Source organism: Portunus trituberculatus, chromosome 50 (assembly GCF_017591435.1).
Source record: "Portunus trituberculatus isolate SZX2019 chromosome 50, ASM1759143v1, whole genome shotgun sequence".
Classification (NCBI taxonomy): domain Eukaryota; kingdom Metazoa; phylum Arthropoda; class Malacostraca; order Decapoda; family Portunidae; genus Portunus; species Portunus trituberculatus.
In genome coordinates, this window is record NC_059304.1 from 8,039,388 (window position 1) to 8,067,065 (window position 27,678).

Genomic DNA, 27,678 nt, shown 5'->3' on the forward strand with positions numbered 1-27,678 from the left:
TTTCGCTAACCATTTCCATTACATACCAAGGGTACAGACACATTTCCTTCATAAATAAAGTTGAAGAAAACAATCTTGGAGGAAAAAAAAAAAAAGAACAAAAGGCAATCTCAATAAAAAAGAACAAGAAATGAGAATGTATAGAAAGTGATAATAACAAAAATTTGGAGCGTTATCAGAACAAAAGAAAACAATGAGGGATGAGAATCAATAAAAGATAAATGAAGAATAGATAGATGAAAAAATAAATTAAAAAATTCGTGATTGGTGGCGGTGCGCGGTGAGCAACTCGGGTGTGCGGGGCTGCCAGGCCAGCAGACGCCGCAACATGGCGAGTGAAAACAAAGCAGGCAAGAATGACACGGTGGGCCTATTTCTTCAGGCTATGGGTGAGTTGAGGACAGTCCTTGGTTTTATGTGAGTAGAAACATATGCTTAGAATCATGACATATGTTAAGAATGTGTGTAGGCGTGGGTGGTGCGGTTGTGAGGAAGACGAGGCGAGGCAGTGAGGGGCGAGGCGGGGGCGCGGCAATTTGACTTCCCTGACAGATGCTTTCCTTCCCCACCACACGTGTTGACGGTGGCCACCCTGCTGCCGGTGGTGCCTCGAGAATGGCAGTCTGAAAGGAGAGTGGAGACTGGCAGTTGCTGTTTGCACGGAATGCTTGTCATGGTAATGTGGGGAATGAAATGATTGGCTGTCTTAGCTGTTTCCTACCTTGGCACACTCTGGTGGTGTTCACAAGGCAGTGGTGGGTGCTGTAGATGTTACAGGGATTCAGATATATTTATTCATTTTTTAAAATCTAAATACGCGATGCTGGATTGTTGTACAGTTGTCAAAAGCAGTGGTTACATTGGACTAATTGTTCACACAAAGTCCATTCTTCACAGTGTCTGCTCATCATGAATTCCAGCTCAACAATTAATACATTATGTTTACAGAGTTACTATTATGGGCAGGTGTATAATTGCTGTGAGGAGTGCTGGGTACCATGTCTATGAATTCAGTGTGACTGTGCAGAAACTATGGTAAAGGCAACAAAAATTCAGTGTATATTTATGTATTTGCTTGTTTGTATTTCCAAGGAATTTAGTCAAGTTTGTAATATGATAACCTTTTAATAGCAAATCATTATGATATGTTAAGAAAGATAAAAAAAATAGGTGTTATGTGACTTAATGGAATGTTGTATCAAGTTGATGGATGGAAGAACTAAGGTTTTGAAACACTGAAGAGGATTGAGTTTGTTCTGCCCAATAAGAAATCTTATAAAGACCAGAGCTCAGGCAATTTGTGGTTTCCCTGCTGAGAGGGGGTGATAGGATAGTCCCCTGAGAAATACCACTCATAACAGCCTTAGAACAATGAACTCAGAAGAAATGGAAGAATCAGGAAGAAAATTTAGTGTTATTGAATAACAAAACACATCAACACCCTCACTGTTATGGCAGTAGGAGGAAAATGATAGAGCTACACATTCCCACACAAACTACAAGTGGTATATTATGCCAAGGACCATGGCAATAGAGCAGCAGCAAGGGCTTTTGGGCCACCACCTACGGAAAAAAAAATATATGTGTCCAGTGACACCAAGACCAACTGAAGAGTGTAAGGAAAGGTGAACATAACGTTAGCTGCCCAGCCCCACATTAACTAGAGCGTGAAGATGACATGGGTTTTGCAGCAATGTTTTATGCTTGTGTAATGTGCTGCAAGGTTGCTTTCAACAGTATATGCTTTACTAAAACTTTTTCCCAGGCATCCTATATGCCATCAAATATGGTAATTGAAACTCATTTGTGAACACAGGTATACTGTGCAAAAATTGGTGTTCTTTTTCCATGTAATTCATGCAAAGTAATGTACAATAGGATTTATACACAATAATCTGCAAATTTCACTTTCTGCTCTTATATTTTGAATATACTATATATAATTGGTTGAAAAATTATGGAGTTAATGTTTTATAACTTTTATTACAATGATTTATTAGATGCATTAATGGGACCTTATGTTCTTTGGGACTGCAGGGTTCTCAAGTACATGGGGTTGAAACCTTGCCGCATTCCTAGGTTAGGAAAGGCATCTTCTTGGAGTAATGGTTCCCACATGGCAAAACCCAAAGTCCTAAGTCCTCTATCAGGAGGCATCATCCTAACCCTAATAGAATAAGGAAACTGGATGTAAAGACTTAAAAAAATATTTGATCATTTCACTTCAAAGATTGAATGAACTTTTTGTGTTTGATATGACCAAATGATTTCTATTTTAAGAATGCTCAAGTGTCCCAACAAAATTTAATGAATGACATAGCAAATGTTCTTCCATCAGTGGACCGTGAGCCTGGAAAGAGGAAGGTGAAGCCCTCCAAAGCAGCACTGGTGGACCTGGCTGAGCTGGACCTCGGCGAGAGTTCTGATGACAGTGACTTTAATGTTGACGAAGCCAAGCTCAATGATGATGATGATATTTCCATCAATAGTGATCCAGATGCCCCAGATGATGACGATGACGATGATGGTGATGATGATGTAGATGAGGAGGGAGAAAGTGAAGAAGAAGCAGAGGTGACATATGCTGCTCCAGAGAAGAATCTTACAGTGACTCAGCTTCTGGAGCAAGCCAAGAAGAAACAGGCCCTCGAGGCAGAGAAGGTGAGTGAGCTAAGCATGCTGTAAGTATTTCACTGTTAATGTTAGTGTATATTTCAAGGCTACCTAATGTCTTATCACTTCACCATTGAATGAGGAACTGATCAGTGTTCTTATACATACATATTGGATATCTATTGTTAGACTTTGTTTCTAGTAGATATGGAGATGGAACAACTTATGAATGCAACTCTTCTTCCTGTATGATAAACAGAAACCCACACACACAAACACAACTAAAGATTAATAAACCAAAAATTATTGTTATTATTGTTATTGTTATCACACAATTACAGATTGCTAGGTGAATTCCAATATCTTAAGATGTCTTAATTTCTTACAAAGCCTTATGTCCAGGATAGTACTCTAGAAAGTATGGAAAAATCTTGAAATTTTAAAATCTATCTAGGTCAATGGTTCCCAAACTTTTCCTGAGTGAATACTACTTGAAAGTCCCTTACAATCATATGTACTGCTTGGTTCCAGAAAACTCAGTTCCAGCAAATATCAGTTTATTCACAAATAGAACCCACAAATGAACTAACAACAAGAAACAACTCAATTTAATGTGAGGGATGGATCTGTTTCTTCTCCATCAATTGATTGATGCCAGATTATCTTGTGTAAGGCAATAATGATTTTTCTGAGAAATGAATTAATTTAATTTAACTAGAAATTTCATATGATCCCAAAAGTGATCATGTACCACCTGGAAGTCCTTTGCCTCTGTTTAAAGATGGGATCCAGTTGGTTCTATACACAGATTTTTTAATGTGAAAGTGTTTTTTTCAAATACATACTAGAAGTTTCATGTGAAACATAGAGAAAGTTGTGTAAAAGTAAATAAACCTAATAATTGACATGATTAATTCTTCCAGGGATTTGAGCGTCCTAAGATACTTGTTTGCTCAGTGTGTTTGGGGGACCATTCAGATGACCTCAATGAAATAGTGACTTGTGATGGATGCAGTGTGTCTGTGCATGAGGGCTGCTATGGCATCAGTGATTCAGTATCTGTCTCCAGCACTGTGTCTTCATGCTCCACAGAGCCATGGTTCTGTGATGCATGTAAGGCAGGTGTTGTTGATCCTCCCTGTGAGCTGTGTCCAAATCTAGGTGAGTATGAAGCTTTATTTAGTTTGTTTGTAAATTAAATAACATTGTTAATGGTCTGTGCATCTTTGAGGTAATTCAGCTGTCACAAAATTTTTATCTTGCATAAATTTTGTAAGCCATTACTTTTGATGGGATGACTAAATATTTTAAGTTTTTAATCAGAAATTTTGTTTTTATAGTGTCATTGAAGATGTACAGTATGTAGTGATTTGTAAATATGTAAGTATTTTTTCATAAAATGCTCCTCTTTATCTTAAAAATGTGGTTTAGAAAAATGTTAATCATTGTTTTATTTTCAGGCTACACAATTTTCAAAGAAACAGAAATGGGAAGATGGGTCCATTTGGTTTGTGCCTTATACATTCCAGGAGTTGCATTCAGTGAGGTAACTACATGTGTCTTATGCATTTATTATAGATCTATACTTTTCACACTCAAATTTACACAGATTTATTTCAAATTAGAATAAATTTAATTTTGAATTTCATTTGGTTTCAAATTCAAACAAATTTAAATTATGATAATTTAGATTTTGATTGACAGATCTGAAATAGAACTTAAGGAGTCTCATAGAATTGATTTTTATTTTCATTATTTACTAACCAAACTGCACCAAAAGTCTTTCATGGATTTTCTTGAAGTCTTGTCACAAGATGCTTTGACACTTAAGAAAACTTTGACTATTTTGATATTTGGGTTTGCTGTCGAGAATTTCTTTAAGATTATTTCTTGTGTTTCAGTACATATGAATATATGAATGAAAGTTCCATGATAATTGTCATACCTTTTATATCAAATTGGAAAATGAGAATAAGCAAAATGTTTTTGCATTATTTAATGGTCTTTCTTTTGTTTATACACAGTATTATATGAAGAAAAGATTGTATCAGCTAATTTTAGATTCTGTTGGTGTACCTCTCCAGGAAAACACTTGGGAATGGTTACAAGTTTTCAGGGGAATGAATCATTGGTGTGACAGTTGAAATGGGATTATCAATACTTGTATTGTATTTCACTTGTTTAGTTTTAATTAAATTTGTGTAGTTTTTGTTCAAATTTCACTTGTTTGAATTCAAACTTGATTTGATTTGATGATAAGTTTTAACTTGAAATGTCTTGTTTTGAAGTTCAGTTGTAATTTGAGAGTGAAAAAAAATATGTAGTCTTGAATTAAAATTTTATCTACATACATATTAATTTTGCAAATTAACATGATAACTTGCATCATTAATATCATAATGCTGTCTTGATATTATTTAGGGTGGTATTGTGTATAATCTTCATCACCAGGTTGAGGTGGTATTATGTATGATTCATTTCTTCACCACCAGGTTGATAAGCTGTCCTTTCCTACATTGTTTGAGATGCCATACAGCAAGTGGGGTGCCAAGACCTGCACACTTTGTGAGGATGAGCGCTACTCTCGCACTGGTGTTTGTATTGGTTGTGATGCTGGCATGTGCAGAGGCTACTTTCATGTTACCTGGTGAGGCTCATTCTCCCAAGTGTTTCTTCATCACTTTGCTGTTCTGTTTATCTATTTGTCTATTTTTCTGACACCTCACTCTCTTCATTTCTGATGTCAACACTGGCCTGGACTGTGCATAACATTTGGATTCAGGGATTTTCAATCTAAGAAATTTTATCTATATATGTATATTAGTTATCCCAAATATTTGTCCTTCAAAACTCAACTTATTCTAGAAGAAATTTGGCAGCTCATATATGTGCTTGCATTTTTAATTATAAAATACACCCTAAATTTCATTGTTCTCTTTACAACCAAATTAATATACAAGTATTAGGCTAGTTAAGATACCTTCTTGAAATAAGCTCTTGATCTGCAAATGTGTGTTAGATTTATTTATTTTTACTCTTACCACTGTATGATGTAATGGTAAGATTTAAAGGATATATGATGAGTGAAGAGCTTTGAAACTTAAAACAGTGCCCAGCGAGAAGGCTTGCTGTCAGAGGTGAACCATGGGGAGGCTGACCAAGCAGATCCTTATTATGCCCATTGTAAGCTTCACACTGACCGGGAGCTTATCAGGCAAGTGGTGTTTTGTGATCATCATTTTATGGGGATTTAGATTTTTTTTTTTTTCCCAAATGTGTGTAAAATTTTTGTCTAAGATCAATTAGTTCAGTAAGAGGTTAAAGTAGTGACAAGATTTCTTTAAGTAATGTTATCATATTGAGCATCAGTTTTCCAGTTGATAGAGGGCTTTAAACATAATGAATTTTATTTATTTTTCAGACGAAGAAAACGAAACTGGCTTGCCCTGCAACTTCACATGAAACAGGGAGAGGCAGATAAGTCTGGATCAAGCCAGGAAACTCAAGACAGAATTCAGCGCAAATTAGGTCGCTACAGAGATAAATATCTCTTCAACAAAAACAACAGACCCACACCATGGTGTAAGATCCAGTATATAGGTTTTGCTGGTGTCATTATGATATATTAAGATTATCAGTTTTGCAGAATGATATGTTTGCAAGCTGCTTTGCTTTATGGTTTTTGTTATTTGTCCCATGTCCCATCTTCACACTGTTTTCTCTCAAAATTATGAACAGGGAGGCTGATTTGTGCTAGTTAATGTTCTTTTTACTGTCATTACTTCTCACCTGAACAGTCCTTGTTGCTGCCTTGCTTAGCCCTGAGCTTCCACTTGCTCCTGCCTGATTTTTAAAAGGATGGTGATTGTGTGTTTTCCCTTTATTCATTACTGTCATTGTCATAATAATCCATATTAGCCTCACAATCATCAATATCATTGGCAAATTATATCTATCATGGATTAATTAAGCTGAGGTACCATCCCAGCAGTTCACAGGAGGAATCCAGGTACACCCTCAAGTTTGGTGGATGCTAGAAAATCATGGTCAGTCACACAGTACCTCTCCTCCTCATACATATGGATCATGACACAAACTCCACAGTTAATGATGCAAGGTGAATTTTCCTTTGAAATATGAGATCGCACTTCCATCTCATCCAAACTTTAATATAGAACTTCTTGGAGTTGTAGAAGTGGAGGAAGATGGGAAATTGATGATATATGAACAACTATTAGTTTTCATAAGCACTCTTTGCCACAGATCCTACTCAGAAGATGCCAAGAGCTCTTTCCACTTCGGCATCCCTTTTTCGGTCACTGCTTCATAAAACAGAACTGATGGGCTTAAGTACAGAATCTCAACCCCTACACTCTACTAGTGTTGGGGACATAAGAAAGAAGTGGCATATTCCTCCAGCCTTCAAGTAAGTTTCCCCTATTTTTTAAAGAATGTTTTTAATTTGATTCCCCTCACCAATATTTACATTACCACCCTCAACAATATTAGACCAACCAACTTGCTTTATTTTTCTAATTTTATAGCATGCCTTCCTCAGAAGGTCATAGCTGAACCAGTAAAGCCACCAATCCTAACTATAACTGTAAATTTGGGCAGGTTTGTGTAAAGGAGAGGAAACACACAACCAGCCTTGCTTGTTGTGCAGTGGCAGCATCAAAGCTGTTTTGATTTCTTAAAGATTGTGTACCATTACATCATATTTCTTACAAAAGTACAGTGTACTAAACTAACTCCATATCTCCATGCTTCCTTCAGGGTGCCACATTACTTGCTGTATACTATAGTTAATTCCACTCAGCTTCTGTGAAGTATTCCTTTGGTGTGCATGTGTGTGTGTGTGTGTGTGTGTGTGTGTGTGTGTGTGTGTGTGTGTGTGTGTATGTGTGTGTGTGTGTGTGCACATGTGTGTGTGTGTGTATTTACTTGGTTCATTATTATAGGGTTTGAGTGAGGCTCATAGTGACCTGTCTCCATATCTACTTTTATTCAACTTTTTCTTAAATTTGTGCACACTTTCTGCTGCTACAGTCTTTTCATTCAATTCGTTCCAGATGTCCACCACCCTGTGTGTGTGTGTGTGTGTGTATTTACGTAGTTGTATTGTACAGAATTCGAGCAGAGCTCATAATGTCCTGTCTCCCTGTCTCCATTTATTCAATTTTTCTGTAAAGTTATGCACATTATGTGCTGTAACATTTTCATTATCTAATGCATTCCATTTTTTCACCGTTCTGTGTGGAAAATGTATTTTCCAGTATCCTTCACACACTGTTTCATCCTAATCTTCTTTACATGTCCTCTTGTCCTGTCTTCTTTTGTCACCAGCACCAAGTCTTCCTTGTCCTTGTCTATCTTTTCAATGTCATTAACTATCTGGTACATTGTTATTAGGTCCCATCGTTCTCTTCTATCTTGTAAGGTTGGTAGTTCCATTTCCTTCAGCCGTTCTTCATATGTTAGGTCCTTTAGTTCTGGCACCATCTTTGTAGCAATCTTCTGTATCCGTTCTAATCTTCTATCTTTTATAGAGCTCGGAGACCACACCACAGCTGCATATTCCAGCTTTGGATGTATCATGCTTGTGATGATTTTTTTTCATCATATCTTTGTCCATGAATTGAAATGCCACTCTTATATTAGTCAACATTTTATATGATAATCCAAATATCTTGCATATTTGTTTTCAGGGTTCTGATTTTCCTGTATAATCACACCCAAATCTTTTTCCTCTTTAGTCTTCATTATTTATTCCTCTCCCATCAAATATTTCCATACTGGTCTTCTTGTGCTCTTTCCTAATTCCATTACGTGACATTGGCATTGAACTCCAATTTCCACTTCTTACTCCAGTCATAAATCTTGTTTATATCATCCTGTAACAGCAAACAGTCCTCCTGTGGTGGATAACTTTTAGTAGCTTTGCATCATTAGCAAATAAATTAATGTAACTGTTTATCCCATTACATAAATCTAAAACATAATTGGGGCTAACACTGACCCTTGTGGCACTCTGCATGTTACTTTACTCCAAGATGAGTATGTATCTCTGATAATCCCTTGTCCATTCTAACAAAGTTCCGCACAGTCCTCATATGTTCTCTAGTTTCCAAAGTAGTCTTCCATGAGGGACTTTATCAAAAGTTTTTATGTTCAGGTATACTGTGTCCACCCATCCATCTCTGTTATCCAGTCCTTCTATTACTTTCGAATAGAAACTTAATAAATTTGACACATGACTGTCCTGTCCTGAACCCAAATTGTCTGTTTAACCAATTTTTCTTTGATAATCATTTCACACAACTTTCCCATAATGCTTGTAAGTGACACCGGTCTGTAATTTAATGGCTCAGTTGCCCTTCCTACTTTAGATATCGGTATTATATTGACACTTTTCCATTCTGGTGGAACTTTCCCTTCATTTAGTGAACTTGTAAGTATTTCCCAAATTGAATCCAGTAGTTGCTCTTACATTCTTTTAGCACCCAGTCTGATACATCATCCGTCCCCATTGCTTTTCTGACATCCAAACTATCCAATAATCTTCTAATATCCTCTTTGTGCACTGTGATTTCCTGTAATCCTTGTCAATGCAATGTCCTATTTGATTCTGTAAACTCTACAGTGAACATAATTTTGAAGCTCTCATTCATTATTTCACACATTTCCTTCTCTGTCTGATATGTCTTCTCTCCTTTAATTATTTTTTCTATTGTTTCCTTGTTCTTCATTTTGTCACATATGAATTTGCAGAAAAGCTTGGGTTTGTCTTTGCTTTCACTCACCACATCTTTCTCAAAGTTCCTTTTCTTCCTTTCTCCTTACTCTAATGTATTCATTCCTCGCATCCCTATACTGCCATCTGTTATTGTCATTTCTCTGCTTTATGAGTTTCTTCCAAGTTTTATCTTTTGCCTTTTTTTGTGTCTGCGCATCTATCTTTGTTCCAAGCATGAATTTTTTTCTTGACTATAAAAAGATAGGTATTTCTTTACTCCATTATATTTTTGTAAGAATATTTCATATTTTCCTTGTATTGTCCTTTTATACATAATGTTTCTCCATTCAATGTCAGCAAAAAGTTCCTTAATTTTTCGAAATCTGCTCTTGCATAATTTAATCTCTCTTTTTTGTAGCCGTCTTTGTAACTTATCCCATCCTCCTCCTGTATTTCCAGCTGTAATGTCACATGATCACTTCTTCCCATTGGACTAAGGTATTGTATGCTGGGAGGGGGGTTTGGTTTCTTTGTGAATACTAGGTCAAGTAACAATGTTTTTTCTTCCCCCCCTGTACCTTGTTGACACCTCCACCCACTGGTCCATTCTATTTACCATAGTCAACTGTAACACTTCTTTGCTCCACTGTCCAGTATTATCCATTACTTCTATATCTCTCCATTGTATTTTTTTTATAGTTGAAGTCTTTAACTAAAAGTATTCTTCCATCTCTTCTCCACATATTATCAAAGCACTTAATCACCTCTATTTGCATATCTTTATGTTCCTCAGTTCCCCTTGTATTTGTCTTCGGTGGCACGTATGTAACTATGGTTTTCCTTTTTCTCAATTCTTCTGCTTTGATTGTTACTCCCATTACTTCCACCTTGCTCTCACCATATTGCACATTTTCCACACATATATTATCATGAACCATTATTAGCACTCCTCCTCCCCCTTTACCCTTCCTGTCTCTTCTCCAACTATTACATCCCTCCTCCTTAAAATTAACATGTATCTCCTCTCTTAGTTGTGTTTCAGCAATGCACATTACCTCTGTTTTTTTCTCTTTCAAATAATCCTTAACCTCCAGCACGCTGGATAACAACCCTTCTATATTAGTACAAGTCACTCTTAATTTCTTGCCTCTTCCATGATCTCTTCCATCTTCCATAGATACCACTTCTTTAGTCTGAAATCCATAACCCTCCAGTAGAAATTCTTTTTTCTCGATCTCCATCCTTTTCTCGTTTTTTCCTTAGCTTTATTTCTTAGCACTTTCTCTTTTTCCCTCTCCTCCAGGTTCATATCTCTTTTTATCTAAATATCTTTATGCTCAGTATCACTGGCCAGCTTCCCTATCCTTGTCATAATTTCCTCTACTGCCACCTGCAATCTCATTCTCACTTTCACTGGTCTCCTACCCACTTTGCTAAATCTTCACAACCTAATCACTTCCTCCACCTCCTGTTCCAGCTCCTGTGTGCTGTCCTGAACCTGTTTGATAATAGTTTTGGCCAATTCTCTCTCTTCACACTCTCATGAATTTATTTGGATTTTTTTTTTCCTTCATCCCAATAATCATGAAACATTTCCTCTTATCCACTGTATCTCTCACTAGATCTTCTTTCTCCTTAATTACTTGCATAATAGCATTTTGTTTTTTTTCCTGAATTTGCCTCTTTACTACCTCTGAAAATTCAAGTTTTTCCTCTTCTTGTTCTTGTTTCCACACATTTCATAATTCTTTCAGCTTGTTTTCACCCAATCCACCTTCCACCCTGTCCTCTGTCCCATCCTGTACTTTTTCCTGTAAGCTCCTTAAGGAGTTTTCGTAGTCTTGACATGTAGATTTTAGTATATCATTTTGTTTCTTTATCTCCTGCATCTCCTCCTTTAATCATTGATTGATAAGACTGACCTTCTCACATTTGACGAATCTCAATCTCAGGTCTGTGTTTTCTGTTGTCAGTCTGTCCCGCTTGTCCATTAAACTCGACATCACTTCCTTCATGTACCTTAACTCTCTTACCACGTTTGTCAACCTCCTCATATTTCCTCTTTCGTTTCTAAATTTAGAAAAGTCTATCCATATTATCCTCAGTCAACCTCAGTCCTACAGGTGTTTCAATAAATGTCTGATTTTTATTTGGTGGCGTTTGTTTTGATGATGTCATACGTATGGCCGCATCATTCAGTTCAGTTTCTTTCTCCATTTTTTCCGTCTATGTGATCCAAAAACTTATTTATTATGGAGACAGGAGAACCCTATGACCCCATGCTCCCCCTATACATGTGTCTAGGTCAAGCTCCAACACCTGTTGTAACTTGTTCCCTGGGAGCCGTTCAGCACGTCTTCTCCATGCGGTGTCGTCAGCGTGTGTGTGTGTGTGTGTGTGTGTGTGTGTGTGTGTGTGTTTGTTTGTTAATGTAGTTGTATTTATCTAGTTGTAGCATATGGGAGGGGTAGCTATGTTCATGCTGTCCCATCTCTGTTATCCTCCAAAATTATCCAACTTTATCTTAAAGTTATGTGTTGTTGTCACTTTGGTCTCTCCTCTCTCTAATGCAATCCAAGCATCAATAGTTCTGTGTGGAAAACTGTGTGTGTGTGTGTGTGTGTGTGTGTGTGTGTGTGTGTGTGTGTGTGTGTGTGTGTGTATGTGTGTGTCTGTCTGTCTGTCTGTCTGTCTGTCTGTAAATGTGTACTTCCTAAACATCCACATGGTTTACATAAATCTTAATTGGCAAATAGTTTTTAAAAGAAAGAATTGAAAAAAAAACATTTATTTACAAAAAGATATCTCTTTTGTATTGATATTCTGTAAATGTTATAATGCATAATATCTTTGTTCATTGCAGTGTTGAATTCATAAGTTACTACTTGGATCGGACCAATCGATTAACAGAAATGAAGGATCGCTTGGATCGTCTACTTACAGAAAATTCTCAATTGATTGAAGAGGAGACACAGCTCAGGATTAAGTGAGAATTTTCAAGCCTTTCATTATTTTACTAATTTTGAAATTTGAAAATTTATTTTGAAGTAGACTTGATTTTGTAGATTCAGTCCCAAATCCTTCTTTTGAAATCCACTTCTGTGACTTAGCTGTGATTCATGATTGCATTGCATTATCCACCTCATTCTGTAGTTTTCTTGTACCATCATCTTCAAGAGACAATTTTGTGACTTATGCTATACCAAAACCAAAATGTACTGACCCATAAGGTGATACCGATAATTCTTATGACACTGCCATATATCACTCATTACTTCAAAGAGAACAACACTGCCATATATCACTCATTACTTCAAAGAGAACAGAGTAACAGTTCTTCATTTAACGAAGAACTAAGAACTGTTATTCTGTTTTCCTTAAAGTAATGAGTGATATATGGCAGTGTCGTAAGGATTATCGGTCTCACCTTATGGGTCAGTACATTTTGGTTTTGCTATTGTGCTATTTTACCATTAATGGCACATATTTGTTACCATAAAATGGCACACATTTTTTTCTTTTTTATACAGTGTTCATTTCATTTTTGGGGAAAGGTCTTTCATTTTAATAGATGATTTAACTCCTAAGGAATTTCCATTTGACCATAATGTGTGCACCACCACTTAGATAATATCTAAGCAATGTAGTTACCAGAAATTAATATGACTTATTACTCATCCCAACAGATGTAATCAGATGGAATCTGAATGTGAAAATTTCAAGTCAGAGAATGATGTACTTCTTAATAAGGCCTTAGAGCTCCATGATCTTCTCAAGGGTTTGGCAGGACGTCCTTTGCCATTACCTCCTGTAGTTGCAGCATTACACAATCCCCCAAGCCCCCCACTGCCAACAAGACCACTCCCAAAAGGCAGTTTGCGAGGACCAATTATCACAAAGGCAGCTGCCAAGATGATGACAGACCATGCCCCTCCTGTTGGAGGTGAGTATTGGTCCCAGAGGCTGCAAGGTCAGCAATATTGTCGTTTTCCTTTGTTTCTGGATATCTTAGTGTGACATGGGCCTGATTCTTGAATTTCTCTTTCTTAAGGCCATGATATAAGTCATGGTTTTATTCAGGAAGCTGGAATACAAATAAAAATAATGAATTGTTTCAAGTATCACCAAACAATGCTAAAACAGCTATTATAGAGCTTTGTAGTTTTAATTTTCAAGTTAGTTATTGATCTTTGTCAAGAGTTTTAAGACATTTAAGGCCTTCAGTATTAGCTTCAGAGGCAAAGGAATTTTTCAGCCCCATGTATCATAATTATATGTAAATTAATTACTTGATATTAGTGTATGTTTTATGAAATAATTGTTTTATATAGTGTTTTATACAGTATGTTCAAATTTTTGTGCTATCTACAATTAAGTGCATATTGTTTTTATCATGAATATGTATTATGAGAAATTTGTTTTCAAAAGTAGTGTGCAACTTTCCTTATTGTAATATGTATGGATTCATGTGATGTGAATTCAGCATTTGTTTTAGTTTTCCATACCTGTTTTTTAACATGGGTAGGAATTAATATAGCCTTGAATACAGATCAGAAAACCAAGTGCAAGTAAGATATTGTCATATCTATAATGGTTTAATGATAGTGGTGTTGATTAATGTTTGACTGATTGTTAGTGGTGGTGTAACTTATACAAGGATTTTTTTCCAGAAATGGGAACAAACAGCTTAACCCTGAATAGATGTCGGGTGTGTCAGCTAACAAAGGAGCAGCATTTACTGATTGAATGTGACACCTGTGGCCATTACTATCATTTATCATGCTTGGATCCTCCCCTTACACGCATGCCAAAGAAAACAAAACAGATGGGATGGTAAGCCATATTTATTTGCCACATTAATGTATAATAATTTGTCCATTTCACCAAGATAATCACATCAATAAAAAGCAAAAACACAGTAGATTAAAACCAAAAAATGCAGATGAATGCTTGCAACTGAAATACCAACTTTCTACAAAGTAACAGTGAATTTCTCACTTTCAGGCAGTGTTCAGACTGCTGCAAGTCTTCCGACTCTGATAAGGCTCCAGAAGTGGACACAGCGGCACCGCGTAGACTCCGCAGAAATATCAAAGAACCTGCCAAGTTCTCACCTTCTCTTGCTTCTGAAACAAAAGTATTGAAAATGCACATATTTACACACACACACACACACACACACACACACACACACACACACACACACACACACACACACACACACATATATATTTAGTGGAGACCATCCTCATATCTTCTTGTTAAGTGTTGAACTCCCTAGAGTTGCTAAAGATTTTCACTGATATCAAACATTTACTGTTCTTGAGCAAAAGGATAAAGTGTATGATATATGTTTAGTCTCAGCCATACCCATAGATTGACTGTATGAACTCAAACTTTTTTCCAGATGGGTAACAGCTGACACTTCCAAGTGGTCAAGAGCTTGGTTCATTACACTCATTATGTTGGAAGTAATTAAAGCTAAACAGATATGATGGATATGAAAGTCTTTACATACAGCCTATTTATTACAGGGAATTGAAGGTGGAGAGAAAAGCCAAATTGGGAGTTCAGTATCAACAACTGTAACTTGCACAAGTGTGACCCCAAATACAGATGATAAGCCTCCAATACATTTGTACCATCCTGGAGTAGCCTCGGTTGCTGGACCTCCAGAAGAATCTTCAGAGGCTGCAAATATTGGTGGGAAGAGGAGGAGAAGTTCTGATGGTAAGAAAGCAGCAACAAAAAAACAAAAGAAATCACCAGGGGATATAGAACACAGTTCATCCGAAACAGTTCCTGTGAGTACAATGGCTGATCCCATTCCTGCCAATAAGATGTCACCAACAACTGCAACTGCTCGGGGCAAAAAGGGTCCTCAAGACATGCCAGGCCAGGATGCCCTTCAGACTAGCCAACTGGAAACCAGGTCATCTCGAGGTAGAAAAGTCCATCCTGAACCACCATCTCCTGTAGTATCAGTGCATTGTACTATGTCCACTGCAGCACCCACAATAACCACCACATCCTTACCTGAGAAATCCATAGCAGCAGTAACACAAAACTCAGAGATCTCTTCACCTTGCAAGAACCGTCGAGGACAGGGAGACTCAACCCAGCCACCTATACCAACTCAGGCCACCAGCTCTCCATCACGGCAACGAAGGCAACCTTTAGAAGCTGGCGAGGCACAGTCTCGCCCACAGATCTCTTCCCCAACGCGTAGCCGGAGACATCAAACTGAATCCAATGCTGAGGGACCTGCAGAAACTCAGCAGGCTATTCCAACATCAGCAGAGTCAGAAACTAATCAAAGTTCAGGTGGTCTCCAGACATCACTTGCTGAAAATACTGAGGCCAACTCACGGCGAAGAGGAGCCTCCAGTATTCAGTTGGACACCAGTGTGGAATCACTGCCATCAGTTACTTCACTGCATTCTCCCACCTCTGAATCCTTCCATAGTGCAGAGGATGACCCGTCCTCCCCAAGGAAAGAAAAAAGGCACAGAGATGGAAGCAAAAAAAAGAAAAAAGACAAGGACAAAGAACTAGATGGAGTTAAGAAAAGAAAGAAACATCATCATCGGGATAAACATGGCATGGGAGAAATGGCATCAGAAATCCTCACACCATTCAGAATAAAGGTTTGTATGATGTCTTGCTTGTCGCTAAAGTAATATGAATGGATTGTTAATCCTATGTATAACATAGATAAAGTAAAACTCATGACAAATTTTACCATTTCCATTTGTAATTTTGTGTTCCAGTTTTCTTTAAAAGATACTATCAGTTTAAAAAAGAAACCATCATTTGAAATTCTCTTGAAATGTATCATAACTGAATGAATGATTTGTCATTCCTGGAAGTTAAAGGTATATATATATATATATATATATATATATATATATATATATATATATATATATATATATATATATATATATATATATATATATATATACAGGGGATCCTCGTGATTCGACCGTTCGCAGTTCAAATTATTGCCAATTCAAACTCAGTTAATTAATACCCAATCCTCAAGGTTTGATCGACTGACTTGCCAATTCAACATTCATATCTCGCACGCCACCCACCCGGTCAAAATCCGCCGCCACCCCAAATTTACTGCAGACCCGCCAGGCAGAAGTGGAAACAGATGCTACCCTGTGTAGTCGCTAAGGCAGCATCACACTTGCACTTTTCTGTCAACTTTTGTCGATGCTGGTCGTCACACACAAGCTCGCTTCTACCTTTGTCGCGTTTTTCAATTGTAAATAAACATGACAGCCTCTTCACTCCCAGCAAGCCGTTGCTATTTCTTCGTTGCTATTTTTGGCCTTTAATTATCTCTATGAGAAACTTTTCAGATAGCTTTGTCCTCTCATAAACAACAGAGCTGCTCATCTTGGTCAGTTGCTCCCTGGAAGTTCTGCCTGAAATACCACGGTATTTCATTAGTAATTTACTATCACTCAGTGCCACGGAGTCGAGGTTATCCTCATGGCATGAGCATATATGAATACTAAGATATGATATCCATTATAGCAGGCATTAGAGGAGTGGAAACATAATTTTAATATCGTGGTGAAAGACAACACGCAGGCTAAAAGGGGCTGCCGTGGTACAGTGGAACCATGCGTGCTTTGGGATCCTAGAGGTCTCCAAGCGCACGTGTTCAAATCCTGTCCACGGTCTGAGTGTAGGTTGGGCTTCCTCACTCAGGGCAACGGTTTCCTAGCGGGTGGGCTTTAAGATAGGAGGTACCCTAAAAAGTATCCCCTTTAGCCTATAAATTCCCGTGAAAAGCCCACATGGTATAAAAAAAAAAAAAAATCAAGGAGAGAAAAATGATCGAACACACTCCAACATTCACATCATACATCACTTTTTCCTCATACTCACAAAGGAAAAAGAAAAAAAGAACACTTTATGCATTACAAAACAATCCTTTCTTGGGGGAAAGGTTTGTAAAAAGCTAATAGAAATGTTGTTTTGTGAATATAAATGTATATATTAGACTGTAACACCACCTCCAGAGGTGGTGTTCCCAGCAACTTCAGAGCAACCAGATAGCAACCTTGTCACTGTCCCTCCAAGCGTTCATGGAAGCCATTTTGCGGCAGGAGGTTGCTCTGACATTGTTAAAGAATCTTGGATCCAGCTCCAGGAGAGCTAGAGACAGAGGTGGTGAGCCAGACAATCACAGTGAAGCTGCCGCGTTCGGTCCCTCACTTGACAAACTCAAGCCCAGAAAATTCGCTAAAATGGATGTGGTTGTATGTCATGCGGACTTTTTGGTCTAACTTTATATAGTACGTTTAACCGGAAATTCGTTAGATGAACGTTCGTTAAGCGGAGTATTATATATATATATATATATATATATATATATATATATATATATATATATATATATATATATATATATATATATATAATTTTATTTATTTATTTTTTCTTATGGTCTTGTCTCATGTTATTTCTAATGAATAACATATGGAAATGTTTATGCTAAGTAAGTAGTTGCTGAGATCTTTTCCTGATAAAGTTTACAGTAGGCTATAGGAACTTAAGAAAATTAGATAAGAATGTATTCAACATTGTGTATTTTTAATCTTAAGGTGTTCTGTTCTCTCTTCCTCAGTATCATTCCAAATTAGGAAATTATTAATTTCTGTTGTAAGGTTTTCAAATTTGAATGATTGCAATAATTATATAAATATTAGAATTTTCATTAATTCAATAAATACTCGAACAGATCAAACCACTACCACCACGACCCATGGATGAGATGGGCCTAGGAGCATGTGCAGTACCTCCAGCCCCAACTACAAGCCAGACCTCAATTGGTTCAGTCTCCTCATCCAACACTACCACCACAACTGCTGCAGTTACCACTTCATCCTCTATTGTCTCATCCACTACTAGTACTTCCAGTACCACTGCTGTTGCTACCTCCAGCACTACTTCAACCTCAAGTTCCACCATGGTTACCCATTCTAATTACCAAACCAGGACCCCTCCTGCTGGTTATCCACCTCTCCCTCCAGGCTACACCTTGACTCAGCCAATGGCTCCACCATCCTCTACTCCCTCCTCCACCAACACCAGCAGTAGTACTGCCACTAGCACCCACTACTCAACCACCACCTCAAGTCAGGCCTCTACGGTGAGATTTTCCTGTTTGTCCATTGCAGACAATGCTCATCATATGTCATGAATGGTATGCTGGTTACTAAGCATCATGTTAAATATGTTCTCTCAAGTACAGTCATGCTGCTAATGATACACAGCATTTTAATGTGAATCATGTCTAACACAAGGCCCAGCTCGCTTCTGAGTTATACTGTAATGCTTGAGATTTAAAACCTTAATGCAGGGATGAACCACAAGAAGCCACAGAGTTCATAAGGAAGGGTAGGCCAACACTAACACTAGGGAGCAAGCATGCTACAACACCCCCTTCCACCAATAGTTATGCTAATTTAGCAAGTGATTGGGAAGAGGGGCAGGATGTAGTCGCCTTCACTCTCATGCTATTTAGTGATGCTAGTTTAACAACTGGAGTGCAATGCAGCACCTGTTACTACTGCTACCATCAACAGTGATGCAGATTTAGTGACCAAATAGGGAGATGGGGGGGAGGTGTAGCAGCTGCCACTGTCACTACTACTTAGAGGGATGCTAGTTTAGTGATAAGCCAGGGCGAGGGGTAGGATGCTGCAGCTGTCGCTGCCATTGTTTTGCACAAGGAGAGTGATGTCATTCAGCTTATGCTGTTGCCATCCACAGTGATACCAATAGTGGGCATTTATCATCTGTGGATGTTTTTCTTACTGTCTTCAACTTTATGGATAGAAAAACCTTTGAATTTTAAGATTAATCTGGAAGTACTTTCATTTTACTGTCTTTACTTTCATTATAATAATGTGAATTGCACCTAATTTGGGCCATTAGCAGAACCTCATCCCATGTTAATAGTGACTGACTGTATTCCAGTCAAGCCCTGCATTATACTCGTATTTCCTTTAACATTGACAGCATCCATTCCATTTTGATATCTTATCCCTGTTCTTTGAGTTCTTCCCATTTTTTATGACATTGCTCACATGTTCTTATTATCTTACCTTTAATATAAACCTTTACATTTACATTTTTATTATCCTTTCCATATACTTCATTCATTCTACAAACAATTAAAATTTTTCATCATTACCTATTTCCTAAATCTCGTAGTCTTTGTCTATATCTCACTTACACTTTATCACATAATCCTTTAGGTTTGATTCTTACATACATCTTTCTGGGTTTATTTCTTTCAGAGTCATGCCAACACATTCAGCACAAGTGGAGGCTCCAGTAATCGCAGGAGATCAGATCCCAGTGACCCTCAACAATTCAGCAAATGTGATGTATGTGGTGAGACTGGGGGAGTCACCAATACAGTCTCGTAAGTTTACAAGCACTGTTTCTTATTTTATCAAGTTACAGCAATAACTGTATTTTCATTGATAGTATATTCCTCTATATTAGACATTTAATAAGAAAATATGGAAAATATAGAATGTTCTGTGATAAAAGCCACATATACACATACAGTAAAAGTCCTGAAATCCGGAAGTCAAGGGGGTTCAGGCATTCCGGATTCTAGGATTTTCTGGATTGTAAGATAGTAAGGCTGAAAGTAAGATTAAAATCTTGAAGGTACTATGTAAACCCCACTAAACTAACCCCAACTTGCTATATCTCTTTGTAGTACTGTCATAACATCTTACAGGGATTGCTACTACCACCAGTCCACTGTGTACTTCCTCATCACACCACACAAGATTTACGTAGGCTTTTTTTTTTCTTGAAGATTTGCCAGACTATGGGGGGAGTGGCATGGGCCTTTCCAGCCATTATGGCAGCCCATATGTGATGATTGGTCTTTTCCTACTTGTCAACTTGTATTTGTGTAGGTGATTTCACTATTTTATGTAGGCTATTCCACCATCCACATTTACTGAGAAGTTTGAGTGATTGTACTGTACTGTACCCCACATAATATGTATACAGTCCACAATACTTATGTCACACTTTATAATATAATTTCAAGTATAATACAAAACACATTTCATAACATAAAACATTTACTGATGTCTGATAAAGGGAAACAAAAAGAAAGGAAGGCCTCCAACATCATACACCAGCCAGTCACGTCACTGGCGTCGAATGTACACCAGCTGGACCACCCACGCAGATAACAGGACTCCGCACACACACACACACACACACGCATGCACATCACCTACAGAAACATAAAACACCACTTATAATACCTCCAAATATTATTCTCTTACGAGTTTGTGTTAAACTCAATGTTGGTGATGATATGTTCGGTTTCAGCTATTATTATTATATATTTATTACTATTATTTCTTACTTTTTACATATTTAACTCAGCCTTTCAAATTTTCCGGATTATAAGGTTCCGGATTTAAGGACTTTTACTGTACTTTTTACATATTTAACTCAGCCTTTCAAATTTTCCGGATTATAAGGTTCCTGATTTAAGGACTTTTACTGTACATTGAAGGTCAATTCATTCTAAGTTGGAAAATTTCCCAATATTAAACTCTTTAACACCATGGTACAGATGTTACAGGACGCTTAATGTGAGTGACTGAATGTGCCAGGAATTTGCAATGGGTGTTGAGGGTAATACTTTTTATTCACTCTAGAGCAGTGATTCCCAAACTTTTTCAGCTTGTTACCCAATCTAACATGCCTCACTAAGCATTTAACCTTTTTCACAAAATGTTGATATACAGTAATACTCTGCTCAACGAACAGGATAGGGGGTGTCAAAGCTGTTTGTAGAGCGGAAATTCGTTAAGCGGATGTAATTTTCCCATAGGAAATAATGGAAATAGGGGGGATGGGTTCTGGGCTGGTCCCCAACATACCACATGGGTTAAAGAAAAAAAAAAAAAAAAAAAATGTCTATTAACTTTTTAAAAGCCTTTCCCCCAAGAAAGGATTGTTTTGTAATGCATAAAGTGAAATCTTACATGAAATACCAAAAAATAAAGCAGAGATGATGAGATCGGCCACAGACGGCGGAGACTCTGGCGATTTGGCTGCTTCTTCTTCTTGTGACCTTTTTAGCTTGGCGTGTTGTTTTTCACCATGATATTAAATTTATTTTCACTCCTCTATTGCCTGCTATAATGGATATCATATCATAGTATTCATATACACTCATGCCATGAGGATAACCTGGACTCTGTGGCACTGAGTGATAGTGAATTACTAATGAAATACCGTGGTATTTCATTAGTAATTCACTATCACTCAGTGCCACAGAGTCGAGGTTATCCTCATGGCATGAGCGTATATGAATACTATGATATAATATCCATTATAGCAGGCAATAGAGGAATGAAAGACAACATGCCAAGCTAAAAAGGTCACAAGAAGAAGAAGCGGCCAAGTCGCTGGAGTCTCTGCCGTCTGTGGCCGATCTCATCATCTCTGCTTTATTTTTTGGTATTCCATGTAAGATTTCACTTTATGCATTACAAAACAATCCTTTCTTGGGGACAAGGTTTGTAAAAAGCTAATAGAAATGTTGTTTTGTGAACATATATGCATATATAAGACAGTAACACCACCAAGGTGGTGTTCCCAGCAACCTCAGAGCAACCTCGTCACTGTCCTTCCAAGCGTTCATGGAAGCTATTTCACGGCAGGAGGTTGCTCTGAAGTTGTTAAAGAATCTTGGATCCAGCTGCAGGAGCACCAGGGACAGGCGGGGAGCTAGACAATCATAGCGAAGCTGCCGCATTCGGTCCCTCACCCGGCAAATTCAAACCCAAATTCGCTAAAATGGATGTGGTTATACGTTATGTGGACTTTTTGGTCTAACTTTATATAGTACGTTAAACCGGAAATTCATTAGACGAACGTTCGTTAAGCATATATATGTATATTAGCAGCCAAGGCCCTGGTGGATACGCGAAATATCCGGATAGGCAAGTGAGAGCAGGAGGGCATGGGAGTAAGTGCTGCCGCCTAGCGGGATCGAGGGATCGCTCGCGCGGTAGATTTTAATACACTTCGGGGTAGCTCCGATAGTGGTGATCCGGATACGTGGGCGATTACTGTATATATATATATATATATATATATATATATATATATATATATATATATATATATATTATTGTTAAACATTTATATTAAATGTCTTGTAACTTCCAAACTATCATGTTAAAATATAGAATAGAATATTTCTAACGCAGAATGACTTGATCTTTCTATTTTGTAAATAAGTGACTTTTCTCACATGCCACACTGTATAAAAGTAAACATAATGGAGAAAATTAACATGTCTCGTAGTATTGTTTTAATGTCTATCAGTTATCATCATCTCAATAGCATTAATTATTGAATCATTATAGCAGAAATCAACATAATGCATATCATCACTAATAGGGTCAGATGTGAAGTACCCATGTACTGTATGTATGTTGCCAGTATTAGGATTTAGTTAAGGTATGCTTTCTTTCAGGTGTGATGAATGCAACAAGGCCTATCACTTTAATTGCTTGGAGCCTCCTCTCAAGAAATCCCCCAAGCGCCGTGGATATTCATGGTTCTGTGAAGACTGCGATAGTGCGGTAAGCACCATAAATCTGGCACACATCCAGTGGAATATAAATGCTCCTTAGTATCATGGAATGCATTAAGTAATCTGTTGCCATAATTTTTCCACAAAGCATGAATTTAGGATCATGCTAGCAGATTCTGATCTTTTGTTTGTATGGCATTTAAAGAATTCCTTGAAATTGTCATTTTTTATTTTGTAAAATTATTTTGTTTATTTATTCTTTTACCTAGTTTTACATTATATAAACACTAGTGTATATAACAAACAAAATGTAAAGAACTTTGAAGTTTCTCTTAAGAATAGAGAGAGATGATCGTGGAATAATTGAGATTGTCACAGCCCTATTAATGGTTGATTGAATGCAATTGTGTCACTAACTAATGTATTATACTACTTAACTTCTTCCAGGGCTCATTCATACTCGAATATCATAATATGAAATTATAATGAAATAAAAATTCAGGGTTATGAACCTTGACAAAACTGTTAATAAATTGTTTTTGATAATCCAGTGACAGATGCCTTTAACATGTAAAGTCCATATTAGGGTTATAGTGGTCATAGCTGTGGTGCACAATTAACAAAAAAAGATTCTCAGAAATGATTTTTACTGTAATGAAATGAAAGATTTCATGGAAAAATATAGAAAAACCAAATATTAGTTCAGTATATACATTACTTTAGGCATGGTGGTGTAGTTAATAAAGTTTTGATGTTTCAGGTAGCTGGTAGATAGTTGTTATGGTGGTGAGTGAGCATATGGACAGGTAGTTGTTAAGGTGAGAGGAGGATGTCTAGATAAAGGGTAAGAAATACTAGGAGAGTTATTTCTATTTCAGAATCATCCATTTTTGTTTGTACAGTAGACTGCATTATTTCCACATAGCCTAGTGATAAGTAAAAGTTCCTTCTATTTTATTGAAGGACTTACATGTAATAAGGTAGAGGGCATGGATTCACCTTGTCTTAGCAAACATTGTTTCAGACATTTAAGAATAGCCTTTACATCATATGATGTAAGTACTTGCTGTTCATATGATGTATAGTACAGTTTATGAGTTAAGTGATGTCTACCGAGCTGAAATTCATCAATAGGCATCTCAATACACAACACTGATGCATATTTGTTAATGCAAGCATGCAAACTTGAAGTTCCTACAGCCTGAGCTGTGACTTGCAGTAGTACACTCTCAAGTCTGAGCTGTGGCTAGCAGTTTACTGGTTAGGTCATGCAAAATCTAATAGGAATGTGCAACAAAGGGAAAATTTTTTTTACTTAAAGCAGGAGTAATATTACATGAAGAATGGCCAAAGCTGCTTGTACTATGCAGTTGATTCATGCACTCCATTTTCAGTTTGTATAATCTAAAAATGTAAAATTTGATGTGGTAACTAGCCTCAAAGTCCCCCTTCTGGGGAGGGACCATAAATGTCCTCAAGGCAGACTGCTCTACTGGTATTGACCCTAGGTGTCGTGATACCCCCCCTCCCCAATTTACTATTATGCTCACTAATTAGTATGTATGTCATGTGATAGTCATTATTTTAACAAATACAAACTATAAAAAAATATCACTTGGTATTGGAAATGCTCATCATAGAAATGGTCAGTAGTTTGATATGGAGGAAGTGGCATAACTGGAACTCCTAAGTATTTAACCAAAATAGGGTATAGGTGTATATAATGTAAATAGTTTCCTTTCTTTTCATTTGATTTATATACTCTGCTTGTATGCATGCCTCCTGTATATTTATTTCTCTTAACTTGCTTTTTGTAATTGCAGTTGGGTAATTGTAAGGTTGCTTGGTGTTCCTACCATCCTGTAATAAATACTTTTAGTATGTATAAGACTTCCCTTAACTCACTCTTCATCCATTTTGTTGCTCTGCTCTACCAATCATGATTTCTGTATAAAATATTTGGACTTTGTAATGGAGTACATGTACTTACATGGTACATTTCCTAAAAACATACAAATGGATAATGCATGTGGCAAGGGGGATGTGGCTTCTAAATTAACTTTACCTACAATGGCTGTTGATTTTTAACAGATATTCTTTTATCACATTTCAGTATCCATGAAATTATATTTAATCTGATTTAATTGCCAGAACTAATTACAATTGACTATCAAAAATTTGGTTATTGATATTCTGGGAACAACAGTTTTCCAGCATTGCTGTTGAAGCACTTTTTAAATTTGTTGGTTTGGTGTGCCATTCTTTTCTGGAGGCAAACCAAGAAACTTTCGAACTCGAGGCTTGCAGGACCATTGAAAATTCTGGATTACAAATGGTCCTTAAAATACCAGAGTACTACCACCTGTATACTAGAAACAGAACAAGATTCCCAGCTGTTTTTATTACCAATTTAACAAAAAAATATCAGTAATGAGTAAATTATGTAATTTGATGCAATAAAATATTATAAATAACTGCCAGGAGCAGTATGACCAGTTTTCCCAAACTCAAATAGATCTTGCCTCACACAACCTGGATGTGTTGGGTTGATGGTGTGTAATCTTCTGTACAGATAATCCATTTCTGTAAAATATATATACCATACATATTTATATACATAAATATTCTGGAATTTAAAAAAATCCAGCAACCCTCGAGTCCAGAGGTTGACAGATTTGTGATAGTCAACTGTATATACTTTAGAGGCCTCAGACATACTCATAGATGTACAAGTCCACATCTGTCAATTTATGGTCCTCTTGTGAGTAGATGATTAAATCTTTAACTTTTACTTTGCTTTCTTAAATTATCTTGCATATTAATTACATTTGATTTACAGAGATTTATTTCTTAAATTTAGAGAACTTGTGCACTTGATGTGGGATGCCTTTTTTGCACATTTTCTTGCTTCCAGTGTCTTTCCTATCTGTTTACTTTTATTTCTAGTTTTCCTTCCACATTGTTCAATGACTCTCTTCTTTTTCAGACTTAGAGACCTGAGTGTATTCCTGTCCTGTGGACACAAGCAAATTTCTAATGGTTGTGGGATCCTTCTGCTCTTTCTTCATTACATTTCTGCAGTATTTCATATGCAGGTGTAATCTGTACAAATATGTTGATAATTTTATGCTGCAATATTATGCTATTTATAAGATCTTGTTTCTTCTCTGGGAGTTCCATAGTATTATATAATATTTCTCATATAATTTATTTTTTTAGCTTTTATAAATATTTGTGTTTAACTATATACAATTTTACCACATGATATTAGTTGCAAACTTAGGGTCACAGTTTTAGATGGTATTTTGAGATCATAAAAAAAGATAAAGATCTTTATTTTTGATCAACAATGTAGATGTACATTTTTGATCAACAATGTAGATGTACAAATTCAAATAACTGATATGAATAATACAACCACAGAGCTTCTTTGAAGATTAGAATATAATTCAATCATTATTTCATGGCTGTAAAAATAGACATGGCATCATGTAATACAAATGCCTGCCTCTTCTCCCTTCATGTCCTATTCCATTAAGCTTTTTTTTGGTTGCTAATTTTAAGGGTCACAAGATGCAGATGTCAGCTACTATAAAATTTAAAAATTTGGTATAAATGAACAATTAAATCAAAGTTTTGTATGATGAGAAACTTAGCACTAAATCCAAGCTATTGTGATTCATTAGTGTTTTATCAGGAAGACTGGGAAAACTTGTAAAATATGATGCCTAATTTCAAATTATTAATACTTCAAAAAATAAAATTAGAAAAGTCTGCAGCACCAGGCATAACACTTCCATTTTAACAACATTTATAGAGGCTTTTCTGTAGCATTTTAATCCCTTTCTTTAAAGCATAATGTTTCTTTTTCATCCTGTGCAGTGTTCAGGGGATTATACACCTTCTCAAGGTTGGGTTATGCATCTGAAATCTGGTGCTGTGTATTGTATTTATCAAACTACCATACTTGGACACACCAGTACCTCATGCAAGTCACAAGAGGCTCCTGCATCAGTGCCCCTGCAGTGTATGCAATCAGATGTACTTATACCAAATTAGTGTGTCCTCAAGAGATAATGGTGTGGAAGGGAGAGAAGTCTGACAGTACAGAGGATCTGAAGTTAACAATATTAATAGATTAATTATGGGATTATGGGAGGATAATCCTCATAAGAGATGTGGCTATTCTATGGAACGTCACATATGGCACATTACATATTACACAACTGCAATATGTAATAAGATTATCATAAGTATTTCCATTGCTGATACAGTGAATGTCACATAGTATTGCTTTTAAGTATTAGATCATATAACATATTGTGAAAAGTTGCTAATTAGCTGTTTACAAGATCCATGACCTTACAAACTACAAGAGCAATGTTTATGGAGCAATTAAAGTTATTTTCTGAATATTTAAAAACAAAATCCAAGTTTTGTAAACAACAGGTCCACTATGTACTTATCCCACCACCAAGTTCATCCCAGCATTGAGCTGGAATGTAAGAAGATAATTCTTCCCAGCTTTCTTACATGTTGCACCCTTAGACGTATGGACAAGCCCTGTCTCTCACTTCAGTTTCAGTGAGGTTAGTGTTTATTGTGGTACTCATGTAACTCTTGTGATAACATGTTGGTTTCCACTGGTAATTTCTTGATGTTTCCTTCTGCCACTGATTAGAGCAGGAAAAGAAAAAAAAAAAAAAAAGTT

General features: G+C 36.8%; 2 protein-coding genes across 12 annotated transcripts in view; one reads left to right on the forward strand and one right to left on the reverse strand.

Annotated features, from left to right (window-relative positions):
• The first annotated feature begins 281 nt into the window (after positions 1 to 281).
• LOC123499603 lies at positions 282 to 26,716 on the forward strand. Of its 4 annotated transcripts, none has more exons than XM_045247875.1 (17): positions 282 to 389; positions 2,339 to 2,661; positions 3,537 to 3,774; positions 4,074 to 4,159; positions 5,106 to 5,260; positions 5,723 to 5,827; positions 6,035 to 6,195; positions 6,877 to 7,039; positions 12,213 to 12,335; positions 13,036 to 13,319; positions 14,020 to 14,182; positions 14,354 to 14,486; positions 14,884 to 15,996; positions 18,111 to 18,521; positions 19,675 to 19,802; positions 22,908 to 23,016; positions 25,954 to 26,716. In XM_045247875.1, the coding sequence occupies exons 1-17, from the start codon at positions 329 to 331 to the stop codon at positions 25,957 to 25,959; spliced, it is 3,762 nt and encodes a 1,253-aa protein (XP_045103810.1). In that variant the 5' UTR covers positions 282 to 328; the 3' UTR covers positions 25,960 to 26,716. The 4 variants fall into 4 exon arrangements, with proteins under 4 accessions (XP_045103810.1, XP_045103811.1, XP_045103808.1 ...); XM_045247876.1 differs by having other exon boundaries at positions 13,036 to 13,292; XM_045247873.1 differs by lacking the exon at positions 25,954 to 26,716 and having other exon boundaries at positions 22,908 to 23,500.
• LOC123499605 (leucine-rich repeat-containing protein 45-like) overlaps positions 14,176 to 27,678 on the reverse strand; it is a 61,614-nt gene continuing 48,111 nt past the window's right edge. For 6 of the 8 annotated variants that reach the window (XM_045247884.1, XM_045247882.1, XM_045247881.1 and 3 more), the window contains one exon: positions 26,287 to 27,640. The gene's annotated coding sequence lies outside the window, so the exon portion shown is untranslated. Of the gene's footprint in view, positions 14,476 to 16,556; positions 16,786 to 26,286; positions 27,641 to 27,678 lie in introns of those variants that run through there. The other 2 variants (XM_045247878.1, XM_045247883.1) reach the window with 2 other exon arrangements.

What these genes read in the sequence shown, in the direction of transcription:
- LOC123499603 (XM_045247873.1), top strand. Translation starts at nt 329, where the DNA reads ATGGCGAGTGAAAACAAAGCAGGCAAGAATGACACGGTGGGCCTATTT. An exon ending in TGAGCTGTGTCCAAATCTAG is followed by an intron (nt 3,775 to 4,073) that starts GTGAGTATGAAG and finishes TTTTATTTTCAG; the next exon opens with GCTACACAATTTTCAAAGAA. An exon ending in TTGGTCCCAGAGGCTGCAAG is followed by an intron (nt 13,320 to 14,019) that starts GTCAGCAATATT and finishes ATTTTTTTCCAG; the next exon opens with AAATGGGAACAAACAGCTTA.